General features: G+C 35.0%; 1 protein-coding gene across 2 annotated transcripts; it reads left to right on the forward strand.

The window, feature by feature from the left end:
- Positions 1 to 7: 7 nt before the first annotated feature.
- Positions 8 to 16,331, forward strand: Cbll1 (Cbl proto-oncogene like 1). 2 transcript variants are annotated; one of them, XM_020171833.2, is made up of 6 exons: positions 8 to 113; positions 5,425 to 5,592; positions 8,936 to 9,033; positions 9,368 to 9,451; positions 10,207 to 10,280; positions 12,839 to 16,331. In XM_020171833.2, exons 1-6 carry the CDS (start codon positions 101 to 103, stop codon positions 13,872 to 13,874), a joined length of 1,473 nt encoding a protein of 490 aa, XP_020027422.1. In that variant the 5' UTR covers positions 8 to 100; the 3' UTR covers positions 13,875 to 16,331. The 2 variants fall into 2 exon arrangements, with proteins under 2 accessions (XP_020027422.1, XP_020027421.1); XM_020171832.2 differs by having other exon boundaries at positions 9 to 113; positions 8,933 to 9,033.
- Positions 16,332 to 17,939: the final 1,608 nt, after the last annotated feature.

Consider the following 17,939-nt stretch of genomic DNA (forward strand, 5'->3'; position numbering starts at 1 on the left):
TGCACTTCCGCCTTCCGGTCTCCGGAAGGTAGTGCGCACGCGCTCGCTGCGACTCCGGCGCGGCTAACTTCCGCTCCCACTGTGCCCCGCGAGCCGAATCATGGATCACACTGGTAAGGAGGCGGAGGCTGTGGGGGTCCCTGTTTCATGCCCCAGTGGCTGGTGTGGGACTGGTAGCCCTGCGGGCAAAAGGAGTTATGCTCGCCCCACAGTACTGGGGTGTAGCGGTGACGAAGGACTCTCTTAGATTCCTTTCCCGTCCCGGTAAGGCCTGCTGCTTCCCGGCCTACCCTCCGCTGCGGTGCCTCCATCCTTGGGGCCGGCAACAGCCACCTCTTCTGGTTCTGCTGGGCACGGAGCCGAGACAGTGGAAAGTGAATGGTGCCAGCCCCTTTTTTCTCAGCCCGGTTGTTCTGTTACGTTAGCTGAAATTGGCGGGTGAATTCCGCTCGGGGTTGGGAGAAGCCTCATTATGCTGAGACTGCTGGGCGAGAGTGTCTGGAGGCTTCCTGCTGTCTCTATCAGCTGTGGGAGGTGCTGCCGTGGTCACCTCCTGTCGTTAGGTCTCTCTGGGCCTTCATGGACTACAGGGTAGAGAATGGAGTCAGATGTGGTTTTCGAAATCATGATTGAAACCCCTTTTAACCTAAGCCAAAAGCATACCCCGCGCTTTGGCTGTGGTCCTTCCTCAGCATCATTTAGGAACGCTAACAGAGGAGGTCTTAAAATTAAGACATTTTCATTTCTTACTCCCAAGTAAGAGTGGCTCCACCCCTTGTTATGTATTTATTGACTTCGCTTTCGTCCGGTTCTTGGGTATTGAATGAGTGAATTTATTGACTTCGCTTTCGTCCGGTTCTTGGGTATTGAATGAGTGTTTCAGACAGTTATATCGACCACTGTACAAGTAGGGAAAAACACTTTATCTCAAGTATTGATTGGAATGTCCTCAGTCATTAAATACCTACTTAGTTATGTAATTGGGTATCCATAATATATATATGTGTGTGTGTGTATATGTGTATATATATATGTGTATATATATATATATATATATATATATATATATATATATATATATGTATGTATATGTATATGACATGTTTACTTAAGCCAGATAGGTTCAGATACTTGTAGACCTGTACATGGAATGATGGAATGGTAAACAATAGAACTGATTTCTGGTTCTCATGGAAATTACATTCTATTGGGGAAGACAGACAAGTTTTGGTTTTTTTTTTTTTTTTAATGACGCTTGTTTACAGATTATGGTGAGTTCTTTGAAGAACCATGGGTGCTGTGTAGTATGAAGTTTTAGAGAGGGTGGTCAAGGAAGGTCTTTCTGGAAGAGTAATATTTAAGTCAAGATTTGGTGGAGAGAAAAATCCAGTCAGGAGTAAAGCAGGGGGAAGACCGTTTCCAGCCAGTATAAAGACACTGAGATAGGAAGAGAAGAAGGCCAGTAGGCTGTAGCCTAGTTAGCAGAGAAAAAGAGCTCTAAGATGAGACTGGAGGATTTTGAAAACCATGATAAAGATTTTAATTTTAAATGAATGTGAAGCCATTGAATGAAGTAGGAAAGGAACATAATCTTTAAAAATACAGTAGATTTGAGCTGGAGGTATGGCACAAGCAGTAGAGCGTCCTAGGAAGTCCAAGGCCCTGAGTTCAACCCCCAGTACTACAAAAATAAATAAATAAGATGAAAAGACTGCTCTGTGGAGAATGGTGTAAGAAAGGATGACAAGAGTAATAAAAAATAGACAATTTAAGAGATAATTGCAGTAGATCAGAAGGAAGGCTTGGTTTAGTGAAAGTGAAGGGGTGGCTCATGTAGCTCAGTGGTAGAGCACTTGGCCTAGTATGCACAAGGCCCCCGGGAGTGATCAAATCAGTGTCAAAATCAAAAAAGAAGAGTGGGGAGATGGAATAAATATTTTGGTGGTAGCACCCAAACATACGCTAATGAATTGGTTTGGAAGTATGTGAAAGAAATGAGAAATGCCTGGTTTTTTGATTTGAGCCTCTTGGTAGTGCCTGCTACTGAGTTGGGGAAAACTTACAGAGAAAAACAGATCTTTCTAAAAGGTGGGAGATAGGAATTTGAAAACAGTAGGTTGGTTTTGGACTGCTAAGTATGAGATGTGTATTGAGACATTTGAAGGGAGGCATCAAGTGGATATCAGTGTAAAGATATGCACTGAAAATATGTATTGGGTAATTAGTATCTCATAGTTGATATTCTTGAGGCATAGGGTGGATGAGATCACTTAAGGAGAGTTGAGTAGACAGGCGGTCCTAGAATCAGGAGTTCTAAAGAACTCCAGTGTTTGGAAAATTTATAGAATTGAAGTTCTGCGATCTTGAATGTACAATAGTGAGCATTTGGGTTTAGCAAAATATTTGTCATTTGAACATATTCCTAGATTGGGAGGCAAGTCCCTGCCACTGTTTAGAGGCTGTTAACTTATAAAATATGAATGTGGGTGAGTGGGTAGAATATTACTTTGCTAGTTTTTAAGTTAAAAGGTTCCCTGAGGAAGAAAAAGTCATCTGAACATGAAAATACTCTACTAATGAGCTGACCAGCTAAAAGAGGAGTTTCTATTCAGATGGTTTTTCTGCTTAGCGTTAGCTGCTTTTCTGTGCTTTCAGCTTTTTTATGAGGCAATCTCCCTAATGTCTCATATCAAAAAACGGTATCAATTGCTATGAATTGATTATGGGGGAAAATTTTAAGCCTCAAATTTTCATGAAGTTCATAAAAATTAATTTGATAACTTTGAACCACAAATAAAGCCTTTGGCAAATGAGGAAATTCCATTTAGCTAATTAATTGAAGATATAATGGCAAAATAGGCATCTCAAAAGAATGCTTTTAATATCAAAGGATCAAGAGGCCTTGACCCACTTTATGATTGTGTTTAAAATTCAAATGTAAAATGAAGGTGTTGTAATAGGATTTTGCTGGAAAGGTTGCTCCAGGAAACTCCCAGCTATCTCTTGATTCATTCTTTGGTCAGTGTAAAAATGAACACTTCTGTAAAAATAACCTAAATTTTGTAAGATACTTATTGGTTCTTTTTTATTGGGGAGTAGGCACAAGGGATCAAACACAGGATCTTGAATATACTAGGCAGGTTCTGTACTACTGAGTTACTTCCCCCTGGTCTTTCTTAGTTCTTTTTATTCAAGATAAAACCAAGATAAGAAATAAAAATAAATCTTTTTGAAAACTATATATAAGTGGCAACTCCTTTTAAAAAGTAGATACACCTTTTTCTTGATTCAGCAGTGCATATACTAAAAGTGGACTTACTTTAAATGGCCAATTATCCTTTTCTCATTTTGTGTAACATCCAAAGATTTTGTTACGTGCTTTGTTCTGTTATTATACTGGAAAGGAAGTTGTGTGGTATGTTTTGATGCTTAATTTTGAAAAGTAGCAAGAAGCAAACCCCCAAATAAACCCAGAATGTTGTCTCTATTAAGTGCTGTGCTTATAACTTGAAATCTGTGAGGCAAAGAGCAAAGTAGAAGGGGCATCTGACTTTCAAGGTGGTTTCTGGCTATTGTGTCAGGGCTTGCAATGAAATGTTGGTATTTTCATTCACAAATATAAAACCATTAAAGAATTCCTTTAATAATATGTGAACATTAATTATCTGTAACAACTTGCTGGTTTTTTTTTTTTTTTTGGTTCTTTGGAAAGTTGGGAATGCTTTTTGAGCATGAAAAAAGTCATTCTATCATATCTTTTGGCTATTGCATCACTTCTGAGTAGTTTTACATAGAGAAGCAAATGCAGTGAGAACATGAAATATGTTAAACAGTTCATTTAGTGAAATGTTGAAAGTTGATCAGTTTGGATTTACACTTACTCAGGATTTTAGCTATCCATGTAATTCTTTTTGCATTGATTTTTCTTGGGATTAGCTGTTATAAGAGTAGAAAATTGACTATATGATATTTAAAGAAATCATTTAGGACCCATTTGAATTTTGTTTTATATATTCACAAAAAGTAAATGTGTATATAGTATTTATAGTCTTGCAGGTTGTTAGTACTGGCTTGCTACCACATTTTGGCCTTACTGAGTTTAATGTGGAAAGTTTGGCTATCAGTTTTGATTGTAATTTTCTTTTTCTTTCTCTTTTTTGGTTGCACTGGGGTTTGAACTCTGGGCCTCACTCTTGCTAAATAGGCATTCTATCACTTCAGTCACTCTGCCAGTCCTTGATTATAATATTTTGCAAAGATTTTGTTCAATAACTTACATTTGAAACATAATTAAAAATTTCACTTGCATTACTTATTTAAGAGCATTTTCCTTTTTGTAGGTAAAGTTGAACATTTTCTATATCTTTTTATGTACTTGAAAAAAGGAAACTTTAAGCTTTCCACGAATCAGTACTATGAAATCGTGCACTTGATAGTCATGGGATGTGAATTAATTTGTTTCATAAATAACAAACAGAGGCTTCAAAGAGTAGATAGTGTCAGTTATTTAGACCAGGCCACACCTGGTGATGAAGGTAATTTGTTTAAACTAAGAGGTTTAACAAGCCTTTTTTTTTTTAATCATACTAAATAATCTATATAATTTTATTTACTTATAGCCACCTTTAAAAAAAAAAAAACCTTACATACTGTATTATCCTAAATTATAACTTTCCATTACAATGCTGACTCGTCACATGTGTTTCTAAGATTGTTAGTAGTACAAATACGTTATTGCATGTTCTTCTAGTAAAATTGTTTGTTATATTACTAGATAGTTTTTAGATAAACGACTTTATACATAGGGAAATAATCACATTCCTTAAAATTAACTTCATTTTCTGATGTATTATGTAATTAGTCATCAGAGTTTGTTTGGTATTTCCAGTTTTATTGGTTGTCCTGATGTCAATTTGGTGGTTATTGAGTGATTACTTTGCATGCTTAATGATTAGACATAGATGGGGCGGGTTTTGTTCTTCTTTTTTGTTTTTTATTTTTAAAACTTATTTGAGACACGTTCTTACTTGGGTTCATAAAAGGTTTTAGGTTTCTGTAAACTACTCTGGATTATGGAAATTTTTATTGTTTACTTTTCTAGGAAGAGGTAAAGGTTCTTTAACTTTTATCATTTTCTGAAAGGTTTCCCTGTCTCAAAACAGGTTAAAAGGTTTATCCAAAATAGAGAAAATTATCAGTTAAAGTTGTATCAAATACTTAAAATCAGAATGATGACCTTTACTCTTTGATAATGTTAGTTATGTTGTTTTAATTCTTTAACTTTTTTTTTTGGTGATACTGAGGATTTAACTCAGGGCCTGTGTGCTACCACTTGGGCCATGCTCCCAGTCCTTTAATACTTGTAATACAATCTTCAAAAAGAAAAAATGAAAGAAATTATAACTTTTTTTTTCCCCCGAACAGACAATGAGTTACAAGGCACTAATAGTTCTGGATCCTTGGGTGGTCTTGATGTTCGCAGACGAATTCCTATAAAACTCATCTCTAAACAGGCAAACAAAGCCAAACCTGCACCTCGAACTCAAAGGACTATTAACAGGATGCCTGCAAAGGCTCCACCTGGTGATGAAGGTAATTTGTCTAATCTAAGAGGTTTAACAGTGTTTTATTGGACCAGCGACATAATTTTATTCACTTATACCTACCTTTTTTTTTTTTTTAAACTTACATACTCTTCATTTTTCAACCTTTTTGTTTTAGTCTCTTTTTAGCATGTTACACTTTTTCTCCCTATATAAGTTTTCCAATATGGAAAAAAAATCTAAACAGTATTGCATAAATCATAACATTAGAAGTAAAATTTGCTCCTCTCCCACCATGATTCTTCTCTCTAAAAATAATTCTAAGACCTTTTATTCAGAAATCCTAGGGTTTTTTTTTTAATGTATAACTACCTTTTTTCAAAATACATAGATAAATAAGTTTAGGTATTTATTTATAAATATGACTTTATTTGACAAATTTTCCCAAATTTTTTTGCTAAAATTGTATCGCAGTAAATATCCTTGTACATACAGCTTACTGTGTATACTTTGTAGAATCTGTACTTCGCAAAAAATTTGGACATTTAAAATTCGGTGATATGCATTTTAGAATTTGTCAAATGCTGTACTTGTTTTTCAGAAAATATATATTATTTTATATTCCCACACATCATAGTTGGTTTTATTAATCTTTAAAAGAGTTTTGTTTTGTTATAAATTTCTTCACATAGTTTTGTCATTTCTCTTGCCTAGGTGTATACTCCTTTACCAGTATTTCTGTGTGGCTGCCTTTCTTTTGATTTTTTATGATTTCTTTGTAAATTAATAAAACTGGCTATTTGTTACATATTATATATATTCTCCTTTTGTTGTTATGAAACTTTTATTTAAAGAGCCTAACAATTCTTTATAGTCAGATAGCTAGTTTCTTCTGTTACTTCTTTTGGGTTTTAAGACATTCTTAAGAAAGCCTTTCATGAGTATAAAATGGTTTTACTGTCTTACCATTTAGTATAGGTCAGCAAACTATAGCCTGTGGATCAAATCTGGCTCTGTTTTTAGAAGTAAAAGTTAATGCAATGTAAGTATTGTCTATGGCTGCTTTCACACAATGTAATGGTACCTTTGAATAATTGTGGTACAGACGATAAGGCCCAGAATACCTAAAATATGTACTGTCTGACCTTTTACAGACCACTTTTTTACTTCTGTTTTGGAATATTAATGGATATGTATTTGTCTATATAGATATATATTTTTGACTATTGGGACTTGAACTCAGGGCTTCACGCTTGCTAGGCTTAGCTAGACTTGCTAGGCAGGTGTTCTACCACTTGAGCCACTCTGCCAGGTGGCTAGTATATTAAAAAGAAAAAAATAAACTATTGTATTAAAAAGAAAAGGGAGATACTGCTTATTTTTCTCTCCAAAACAGCTAGCTAGTACACCAGTGGTTGAATAATCTGTATTTTCCTTGCTGAATAGGAATCTTGCCGTTAGTGTATTTTTAAGTTCTAAAAAAAGGTAGTTATATCTACTTCTGGATTTTCTCTTCTATTCTAGCAATTTATGTTTCTTTTTAGAGTCAGTCTGCTTTAATTACACCTTGTTAATATGGTTTCTTTAACTGTAGGGCTTCTCTCCCCACCTAAACAAGTATATTTGAAGCTGAAATGTTACAAATTGTGTTAGTGAAACTGGGCATTTAGCTCAGTGGTAGTGCAAAAGCCCTAGGTTTAATCCTTAGCACTAACAAAAAAATAATGTAAATGAATAAATCACACAATTAGCTATGTAGGGCTACTGATGCCTATCTGATGCAGGTTTCCCTATCTGACTTTTTGTAAGTTTACTTTTTTTTTTAACTACAGATACATTCTTGGAGATGTTCCCCCCACACTCCCAAGCTATACTACCTCTTCTAGAGAGAACTACTATTACTAGTTTCTATTTTAAAGAGCAGACTGACCCTGACGATAGATATTAGGTAGTTTAGATTCACCCATTTGGCATAAAAAATTGATTATTTTTTTCCTAAGGCATTGATCAAAATGCAGAGTTTTTAGCTACCAGTATGATAACTGTACAAATACATAGTTTAAAGATAGGAATACTGTGTGAACTGCTGTGGAAAGAGATAATGTGATCCACATATCCTTGACTGCTGATCCCAATAATATACTGGGTTTGAAACTTTGATTTTTTCCTTATTTTGAATTTTAAATGACACCAGCTTCTATGGGGTCACATAAAAGCCTGGGAACACCCAGGTGTAATTTATAAGAGTACCCTGACTTTGAGAACTATACATTTGTATTGGAAGTAATTAATTAGCAGTGTAGTGAATATCAGCTTCAAAAAATTCAAAATTGCTGTTTGTTTGTGTGTCTGTGTGTGTCCATCTGTACAAAGGTGCTTTAATTTAGCCATGTGGGCAAAATTAAAACTTATGTGCTTTGGCTTCTCTATTTACCAGTTCTAGGGCCAAAAGAGTTGTGAGAAGCTTGGCTCCTAGGAGGGATATATTTGTCTTCTCAGCTTTCCTTTAGGTAATTGGATTCAACCTAGAATTGCCATCAGCATTTTAATTAGGCCAGAGAATTTGAGCCCATTTTGATTTTCATATTACCTCAAGTTATTGCTATTTCTGTGTGTAGTGTACGAGAGGATACTTGTAAGTATCATGGCTCCAGGTCTTTGGGTGATACGGATGAAGTGTATACATATATTTTTTCTAAAGCCATTCTCACTTTAGGACTGAAAAAGAGGATGCCTAATTTACTAGATCATAAGAAATTCTTCAGAATTATGTTTTCATTATATTCTTTTGGCAAGAAAATCAGTCTCTTGCAGCATGATACTACTTTTTATAGATAGTTTCCAATAAATACTAATGAATATCTTAAAAATTTGTGCCACAAGCATAATGGTGGGCCCTAGTGAAGTTTTATATTAGACATGTTCTGTTGAATTGATATGAATACTGGAATGGGAGTCAAGAGACCATAGGTCTGTTCTTGGCTCTGCCACTAGTCTTAATTTTTTTTTTTTTTTTTTGGTGGTGGTGCTGCTGGGGTTTGAACTCTGGTCCTTGTACTTGCTAGGCAGGTGCTCTATGACTTGAGTCACTCCCTGCCCAAATTTGTTTTTAATTTTTTTTATTTTTTAACTAAGAGATGAGGTACTGAGTTAATCATACTGAAATATTCTCAATTTTAAACTAGCAGAGTTGGACTAAATGATTACCAAAATCATTGTAGCAGGTATTTTAAACTATTCTCAATTATCTTGCTCTGTCTTGTTCTTAGAAGAGCTTTAAAAAGCATCAGATGGGGTTTTCATTGAGTAGGCCTATTTTGTCCTGTAAATATATTTCCAAAATAAAATTTGAGGTTTGAAAAGTTAATGTGTAACACTTTTTTTCTCAGAAGGATTTGATTATAATGAAGAAGAACGGTATGACTGTAAAGGGAGTGAACTGTTTGGAAATCAGCGAAGATTTCCTGGACACCTTTTTTGGGACTTTAAGGTATAACTAAAATTGAAAAATTAAACATTAATTACCTGTAATATAGACTACATAAAAAATGTCTGGTATGATTTTTTATTATATCTGTGACTTTCAGTATACAAATCATTTGCCTATTAATGCCCTCCAAAAATAATTTGAAGTAATTTGTAGTGAAGTCAAGTAAAATCACTATTTAAGAAGAAGTACAAACAAATAATGGGGATTACGCTAAGAAACTTATATTTCTAGTTGTAACAACCTTTATAAAATTCTAACCAATTCATTGTGTGAATTATAGATATAATTGTTAGACTTGCTTAAAGAGGAAATTTTAATTATATCATTTCAACAGATAAACATCTTAGGTGAAAAGGATGATACACCAGTTCATTTCTGTGACAAATGTGGATTGCCTATTAAAATCTATGGGCGAATGGTAAGTATAATTAAATTAAATACTGTTTTTGTAGATTAAGCATTTATGTAGAGGTAGGAATCTGAAATTTAAGTGTACAGGTTTATTATTGTTTAATAACTAAGTAAAACATTTTAAGTAAGGATGAAATGGCTAAAGGAAGTTTTAGAATACTGTAAATTTATGTAATTGCTGTTTTACTTCTTGGGAATAGTTTCAGTGTAAACATGTTTTACCTTATCATGTTATAGAGCTTATGTCTCCAGAAAGTATAAGCAGATGGCTGGATTTGGTTGTTCAGGCCTGTTATCCCAGTTCTTGGAAGGCTCAGGTTAAAGGATCACAAATTTGAGGCTAGCCTTAGCTACATAGGGAGTTCCAGGCCAGCCTGGCTAACAGGGTAACACAGTGAGACCCTGTCTCAAAAAACCAAAACCAGCAGGCTAGTGGAATGTTTCAAGTAATAGAGTGCCTGCTAAGGCTCTGAGTTCAACCTTTCAGAACAGCAAAAAACAACACCACAAACATTAAAACAAAGAGTTAGCAAATGTAGACATAAACATTTATTGGGAAAGGGGCCAAAGTTTTCAATACATTCTCAAAAGGCTGTGTGATTTAAAAAAAGGTAAACTATTGCTTTTTATATATTAGTTAGTGCTTAATAAATGTTCTTATTAACAGTTCTCATGTGCCTTCTATGTTTACTGCTTACTAATATTTTTTATGGAAATATTTTTAAGTTCTAGTATGTTTAACTATAATGTTTTGGTTTACAGATTCCATGCAAGCATGTTTTTTGCTATGACTGTGCTATTTTGCATGAAAAAAAGGGAGATAAAATGTGTCCAGGGTAAGATATGGTCATCTTTTTATTTTTAAATAGTAAAGTTTGTAATGTAATGATTTATAAACTGTTTTAAAAGTCAGGGTATGATGTAAATCTAGCAAGGAGTCAGATGTGTAAAGATGGCTAATCTCTGTGAGCTCAGAGTTGGCTTTAGCCTTCTCTGTAAGATAGGACTAGATAGCCACTGTGAGTCAATTCAGAGTGGCCAAAATGATGAAATGCTTTTGCTATCATAGAATTAGTATTATAAGCCTCAAACAATTTTTTCTTTCTTTCCTTCCTCCCTCCCTAGACAGGTAGTTGTGTAGTGTGGTATAGTGATTGAGAATTAATCCAGAATTAGAGCTTTTTAGTTCAAATCCTTGTTCTTCCATTTATTAGCTGTGTGACATAGCTGTTTTTTATTTGTAATGGAGCTGATAATTGGGTTATTTTTTAGGATTAAATGAAAGTAGGTAGGTAGCTAGGTGGATGGATGGATGGATAGATAGATAGATAGAACCTGACATGTAATAAACTCTGTGTATATAAGCTCTAATTACATTGGAATCTGATTATTATGTCTTGAGTATGTCTTAGAATACCATCATGAAATAGACTTTAACAGGTTATAAAGAGTTAGGTCCATTTTGGGATGCTCTTGAAGGATCCAGGATCAAGTGGAATTTTTTGTATCAATTTTAGAACTCCTGAGAAGGAAGGATGAAATCCTTGCAACAGCTATAGGCTTCCTAGATTCCTTATAACCTGTGATTGAAACTAACTCAAGATTTGTAGTATTGGTTGCTGACAAAGCTGTGAGCAGTTGTAAGGGATGATTGCCTTTTGTGGTATTTCTTATACCATATCACTGGGAGAAAAAGGGATGATTTATTGATAATCCAATGACAACTGATTTCCTTGGCATATTTTATTAGCTTTGTAAAGAAACACATTATAAACCTGTACTGTGCATTTAGGAAATTTTTTTTTCTGTAGAATTACAATTCAGGGAAGTTATGAAGTTAAAAGTTTAAACTACTTACTTGTTTTGGGTGTTTTCTCTATAATTTTCCAACTCAGTGTACATTTCACTTTAAATTATGTAGTAAATTTGTTTCATGGGATAGAGTATTTTATGTATGTTAAAACACTGAATGTAGAGAGGACATTAAAAGGTTTTCTCTTACGTAAATGCTCTAATGTTAATGTTTAAAAGGAAATTTAGTTGTCAGGGTACTAAATGACCTCCAGTAAGCAGTTTACCTGTGTGGTTCTTAGTTCTGTTTTAGGACAAAAGCCTTTCTGGATTAATAGACCCAGATCAGGAAGTAAAGAAATAGCAACCCAAATTAATATATCTATTGCATACTACTGCTTTTGAAAGTGCCTCATGCTGTTTATGTGGAGATGGGTTTGAGTTTATAGTGAATTAGAAGCAAAAAAAAAAAAAAAATAGAAGAAAACAAGAAGTGTAATAAATGGCCACTAAAGGGAAGTATAGAAACATTAACAAGTGCAGGCTTTATAGCAAGGATGGGAAAGTAGACACAACTTAAAAATCAAGAATATACAGCTATTTACTGTAGTATCAAATGACCTGACTGAATGGCACATACTTAGTGACAGCAGCTTATATTTATACATACGTAGTACTTAATTGGTGATTAAATAGTACCACTTTCATTGTTGCATTTGATCTTAATTTTTTTAAGAACAGTGAAAGACATAGGAAAACATTGTGAATTAGGTAGAATATATATTTTAACTCCGTTTTACAACTGAGAAAACAAACTCAAAGTGGTTTAAGTATCTTCTAAATTACAGAGCCAATACTACATCTCACATCTTTGGATTTTTAGTTCATTCCTCTTCCCACTATGTCATGAAGACTTTAAAGGCAAGAGTGGATTAAATATAAATGGAAAGTAGTTACAATTTTGACCCTGAATCATTAAGAAAACAATAAATTCAGTGCTCTGAATTTAGAAAGGAAAAAAATGTACTACACTTGAGTAGTAAATTTGTCTGACAATTCAGAAAAACTGCTTCCTGAAGAGACCCTGATAGTCAATGTTTGCATTTACCTATGTTGTTTAATGTTAAGGTCCCTAATGATTAGTGTGATCTTAGTCATTCTTGTAGTTCTTGAGGCATCTTCTACTTACTATCTTCCCACTTAGTATTTTCTCAATAATAACTTACTGCTCAGTAATACTGTCCAGGTCGGAATTCCTGTGATTATAAGTGATAGATCCATTGCTTTGTTCTATCTGGATTTTTTTGCAAATGGATAAAAAGTATTGTTTTTTTGAGAAAATTAAATACATTTTAGGTGTTAGGAATGTAAGATTTCCTCTTAAAACATGTTCTGTTTGATTGGAGTTCTAAGGTTGACAGAAATGTAGATGATTAATCGCTAAGACAAAATGGGGAAACTTGAAGGTTCACTTAAAGTAATTTTAATTAACTTTTGCTGTGTTTTATGTAACATTTTTATAAGTAGACATTTTTAAGAAAAAAAAGTGCATTATTCTTATATTCTGTTCTTAGTGAATCAAATTTTCCCTCTTCTAATTTAGCTGTAGTGATCCTGTGCAGCGAATTGAGCAGTGTACACGAGGGTCTCTCTTCATGTGTAGCATTGTTCAAGGGTGCAAGAGAACGTATCTGTCTCAGAGAGACTTACAGGCTCATATCAACCATCGTCACATGAGAGCTGGAAAACCTGTTACCCGTGCTTCACTTGAAAATGTTCATCCTCCTATTGCCCCACCACCAACTGAAATCCCTGATCGGTTTATAATGCCACCAGACAAGCACCATATGAGCCATATTCCGCCAAAGCAGCACATGATGATGCCACCGCCTCCTTTGCAGCATGTGCCGCATGAGCACTATAATCAGCCACATGAGGATATTCGTGCTCCTCCAGCAGAATTGTCCATGGCTCCACCTCCACCTCGTTCGGTCAGTCAGGAAACCTTTCGTATTTCAACAAGAAAACACAGCAATTTAATAACCGTCCCTATTCAGGATGACTCAAATTCAGGTGCTAGAGAACCACCACCTCCTGCCCCAGCACCTGCTCACCATCATCCTGAATATCAGGGTCAACCAGTGGTATCGCACCCTCATCATATTATGCCTCCACAGCAACATTATGCACCACCCCCTCCTCCTCCACCACCAATAAGCCATCCAATGCCACATCCTCCCCAGGCTGCAGGTACTCCTCACTTGGTATATAGCCAAGCTCCACCTCCACCAATGACCTCTGCTCCACCACCAATAACCCCTCCCCCAGGACATATTATTGCCCAGATGCCACCTTATATGAATCATCCTCCTCCAGGACCTCCCCCACCTCAGCATGGTGGTCCACCTGTAACTGCACCCCCTCCTCACCATTACAATCCTAACTCTTTACCCCAGTTTACTGAAGATCAAGGAACTCTGAGCCCTCCATTTACACAACCAGGGGGAATGAGTCCTGGTATATGGCCTGCACCAAGAGGGCCACCTCCTCCTCCACGAATGCAGGGTCCGCCTTCTCAAACCCCACTTGCTGGACCACATCATCCAGATCAGACAAGATATAGACCGTATTACCAATGATACGTAGTATTTTGAACTGAAGGTATGATGAGGAAAAACTTAAATATAGTCAGTCTTTTAATTAAGCTTTTGACTGTTTGGGGAAGGAGAAAAGTACCTCTTTTGAGGTGGCTATCAAACACATAGGGTCTTGTCTCTTGAAATGGTTTTAAATCTTGACCTTAGGATTGATTTCAAGTACTATACTGTAGTGCAGATAAGTGGCTCAATTGAGCACAGCTACATTTTAACAACTGTCCCCCTAGTGTGGTAAATTGACCCAGAAGTGACCATTTGTAAAAAATTTGAAAAAAATATTCATTGTTCCATTTTCAAAAGTATTGCTTTTGTTAAACCCAATGTTTAGTTTTTCTTGTGATACATTTTGTTAACCTGTGTGAAAGGATTAAATTTCAATATGGTTGTAAAATGCTATTTTTATGTGAATTTAAGTGCAGCCACATACTGTTTTTTAAAACCATGTTTTACCACTAATTTCCCAAAGTCACAATAAAATTCTAAAAGCAAAACTACTAAAATTTGCTGTAAGGCAGACTGTTAAATGATAGAGAATCATTTCACATTTTAGGCACTGAAATATTGAGGTATAGTAAGTATACAATGCACTTCACTTGGATGCCTTTTCATGTTTAGACAGCCTCAGGAGCACCAAAACACATTGGAATTCCAGTACTCATGTATTCTCATATATTTATGTTTGTATTAGAAGGCATTCTAATTATTTGGAAATATGGCCAAAGTAATCAATTCTATAGCCTTCAAGCTGGTGACGGATGCTGTTACTCATTAATGCTTTTTGACTGAATGGTTGGAGTCACATGATGCACCACACTTATTAATCTTAAGTAACATTATTTTGTAGAACTGTTTAAATGGTGTTATTTAGATAAAGTGTGTTCTATGTTCGTTGTCTTGATGCTAAATATTTGGGGCTGAATAGGTTTTATATAAATCTCATTTCATGATAGTTTGATTCTATGCTTAAGTGCTTGTTTATTGGATTTTATACTACAACTTGAATGCTGTGGAGGAATTTGAATAATGTATTAATGAAGGATGTTTTTTGTAATCACAAACTAGCATTTGCTCAGGTTTCATTGCTATGTGATAAGGGTTTTTTTTTCTCTAATTTGAAATTTAAAAACTATTATTTCTTATTCCTTTTGTTGGAAAGCTGTCTAAACTTGGAACCTTTTAGCATGGAGTCAACAGTGAAGACTACCAGATAATTTTGTATTGGAGAAGAGAAAAGCAGTGACTGAATTGTGAATTTCAGTGCTTTGTAAGGTGCCTTTGGTTAGCTTTTGCATTATAGGGGCTTGTTACAGTCCAACCTAGATGACCACTTACAGTTTATACAGATCTCATATGTATAAATCGGCATTCTTAGGGTATTGTTATATATCCTTTGGATTAAATAAACCCTGTGAAGTTTTTCTTCCTCCCCCCGCCCCTGCAATGGCGCATAATATAAACACGACGTGTAGAATGCAGATATCATTTATTAGGTAGTTAATAGTGTATAAATTTAGAACATTTCTTTTGACAAAGAATGAACTGATTGCTAATTTACCATTTTATTCTGTCAGGTACAGGCAAAACAAATTCTCATCCTGGATGATTGGAAGCAAAATAATTTCCGAACTTAGAGCAGAAGTTAGAAATAATATCAATGGCCATTTCAACCTTGACTGGCCAAAAATAACATAATACACTTTTCTTAAGCAGGTGATTTTTCATGCTTAGCAGTTTGAGAGTCTAGTTTGTTAAAGCACTATTTCTAGTGAGAAATTCTTGTTTTTAGAAGCATGGGAGTGAAATAGTGTGAAATGGTGGTGAGTGCTTCTATCATGTTACTGTAGGTACTTGGACTGGTACAAACTTGATTTGTTTTCGTGCCCCTGTTTAGGAGCTACTAGAATATTGTTAAATACCCAAATCATGCTTTGTTTCATATAATTAGAAAGTAGCCAAATTCACTTTAGAGCTTCTCAACTATTTGTGAAGAGTTCTCCCACTATTATTGAAACTTACTAGCATTGGATGTGGTCAGAAACCACTTAGCCTATGTTTTGAACAAATAATCACTATAATGATAACATTTCACCTTACAAGAATTCTTGGAGTTTTAAAAAATGATTTATATTCAGTTAGGTTTAATAAACACGCAGTGAGGCAGGTCAGGTGAATGTCTTGTGGCAGACAAAAGTCTTAAATGGTGTTAGACTTGAATTCATCCGTTGTTTGAATGAGGGTTGGTGGGTAAAAGGATAACAAAATTACTGTTAGTGTTTTTTTTTCCTTAAGGAAAAAGATGTGAATCCTAGCCTTATTTCAGGGAAGCCTTTGAAGCTATGATGGACATAAATCTAAATGTATGTTTCATTATATTGCTCTTAAGACTACTGAGGTGGCAGTTTAATTCTTAAAAACAATAAAATGGAAGCATAAATACTATTTTGCCTAGATGAGTTTTTACCTAATAACAATACATTTGGGAGAATGCAGAATTTTTTCTGTTTATTATGTTGATACAACTTTCTACAGTAAAACTAGGCTCACTTTTTAAAAGACTAAACTCTAAGTTGAATATTGTGTAGTATTTGGAGGAAAATCCGTTGCAAAGACTATAAGAAACTATCTGTTTTCCCCTGTAAAAACCACTTGTCAAAACTGTTTAAACACTAATTGAATATAACTGAAATGTAAATAGATATTTAAACATTTTATAAACTTACTGTATGAAGCATGTGGAACTGCTTTAAGGCTAATTCTAACAAATACATTGGAAAAGTAGCTGTCATTCATCTGTTTGGAAAATCCCTACAGTCCTGTCTTTACTAATTTGGGGGGAAAAGTCTTATAAATACAGGCAAAAAATTTCACAAGTACCTATAACAAAACCATTTCTCAGATTAGGTATCAAATTAGCAGATCGATGTTAAGTGAAGTGTGGCACATGAACATACTACGTTCTGATTAAAGTGAATTTATTTTTGTTTACTGGTTTGTAACTAATTTGTTAAATTATAGCCTAGAAACCAAGCAGAATTATTTCAATAACTGCACAATCTAAAAAAAGGATTGGATATACTAAGAATGGAGGGTAAGCCAGATAAATTACATGGTAGTGCTACTGGTAAAAATGGATTCAGGCTTTTTATGTGCCTTGTTTTGTTTTCCACCTTTAAGGGAAAAGGCTTTAAGGCAGAATGCTTAAAATAACAATATTAAAGTTTAATTTTTCCCATCTCTAAAAAATTAGGGCTTTAAAAATTTTGGTAGACACTCAAAAGTATTTCAATTTCTTTATGGCTAAAACAAGAAATACATATTATTTCTGAAGTATGGAAAACTGCAGAAAAGAAAAAAGTTACCTGTAGTCCCAATATCCAAAAGACTTAGGGCTTTTAGGCATTATATAATCACAAGATTGAAACAGTTAAGTGATGAGTTTAGTTCTCATACTCGGATGGGTCTATCTTAAGAACAATCAGTCATTCTGAACTTATGACCTAAGAATAATCTGGGTGTATTCTGAGTATTTGTAAGCACCATCCTTCATATTACATTTAAGCCCCTTTTCCCTTTACTCTGCCTTTGAGAGATTCTCCTAAGCACTTGAGAGGCACCAGACATCATAAAATTAAATGCCTTGTTAGAAGTGTGATAAGATACAGGAAAAAAAAAAAGGATAATTGGAGTAGTTAGCAACCTAGAACGTACTGAAAAAATGACATTTGAACAAAGATATTAAGCAAAAACAACATAGATAGCACAGTCCATACCTTTCCAAGGAGAGTCCACAAATGTTGGATTGTACCCGGCATATTTGAGTAACAGCAAGAAGATGGAAAGAATGAGGAGTAGTAAGAGGAAGTAAAAAACTGGGGCCTCACTCAGTGGTAGTGCTTGCCTAGCATACACAAAGCCTTGGGTTTGATACCCAGCACTGCTCCCCTCCCCGCTCCCCCCCAAAGAAAAGGTAATGGAATTATGGGAAGACCCTAAGCCTTCTAGGCCATCATAAAGTCTTTGGCCATACTCCGATAGACATATGAAGCT

This window comes from Castor canadensis, chromosome 2 (assembly GCF_047511655.1).
Source record: "Castor canadensis chromosome 2, mCasCan1.hap1v2, whole genome shotgun sequence".
In the NCBI taxonomy this organism is placed as follows: Eukaryota; Metazoa; Chordata; class Mammalia; order Rodentia; family Castoridae; genus Castor; species Castor canadensis.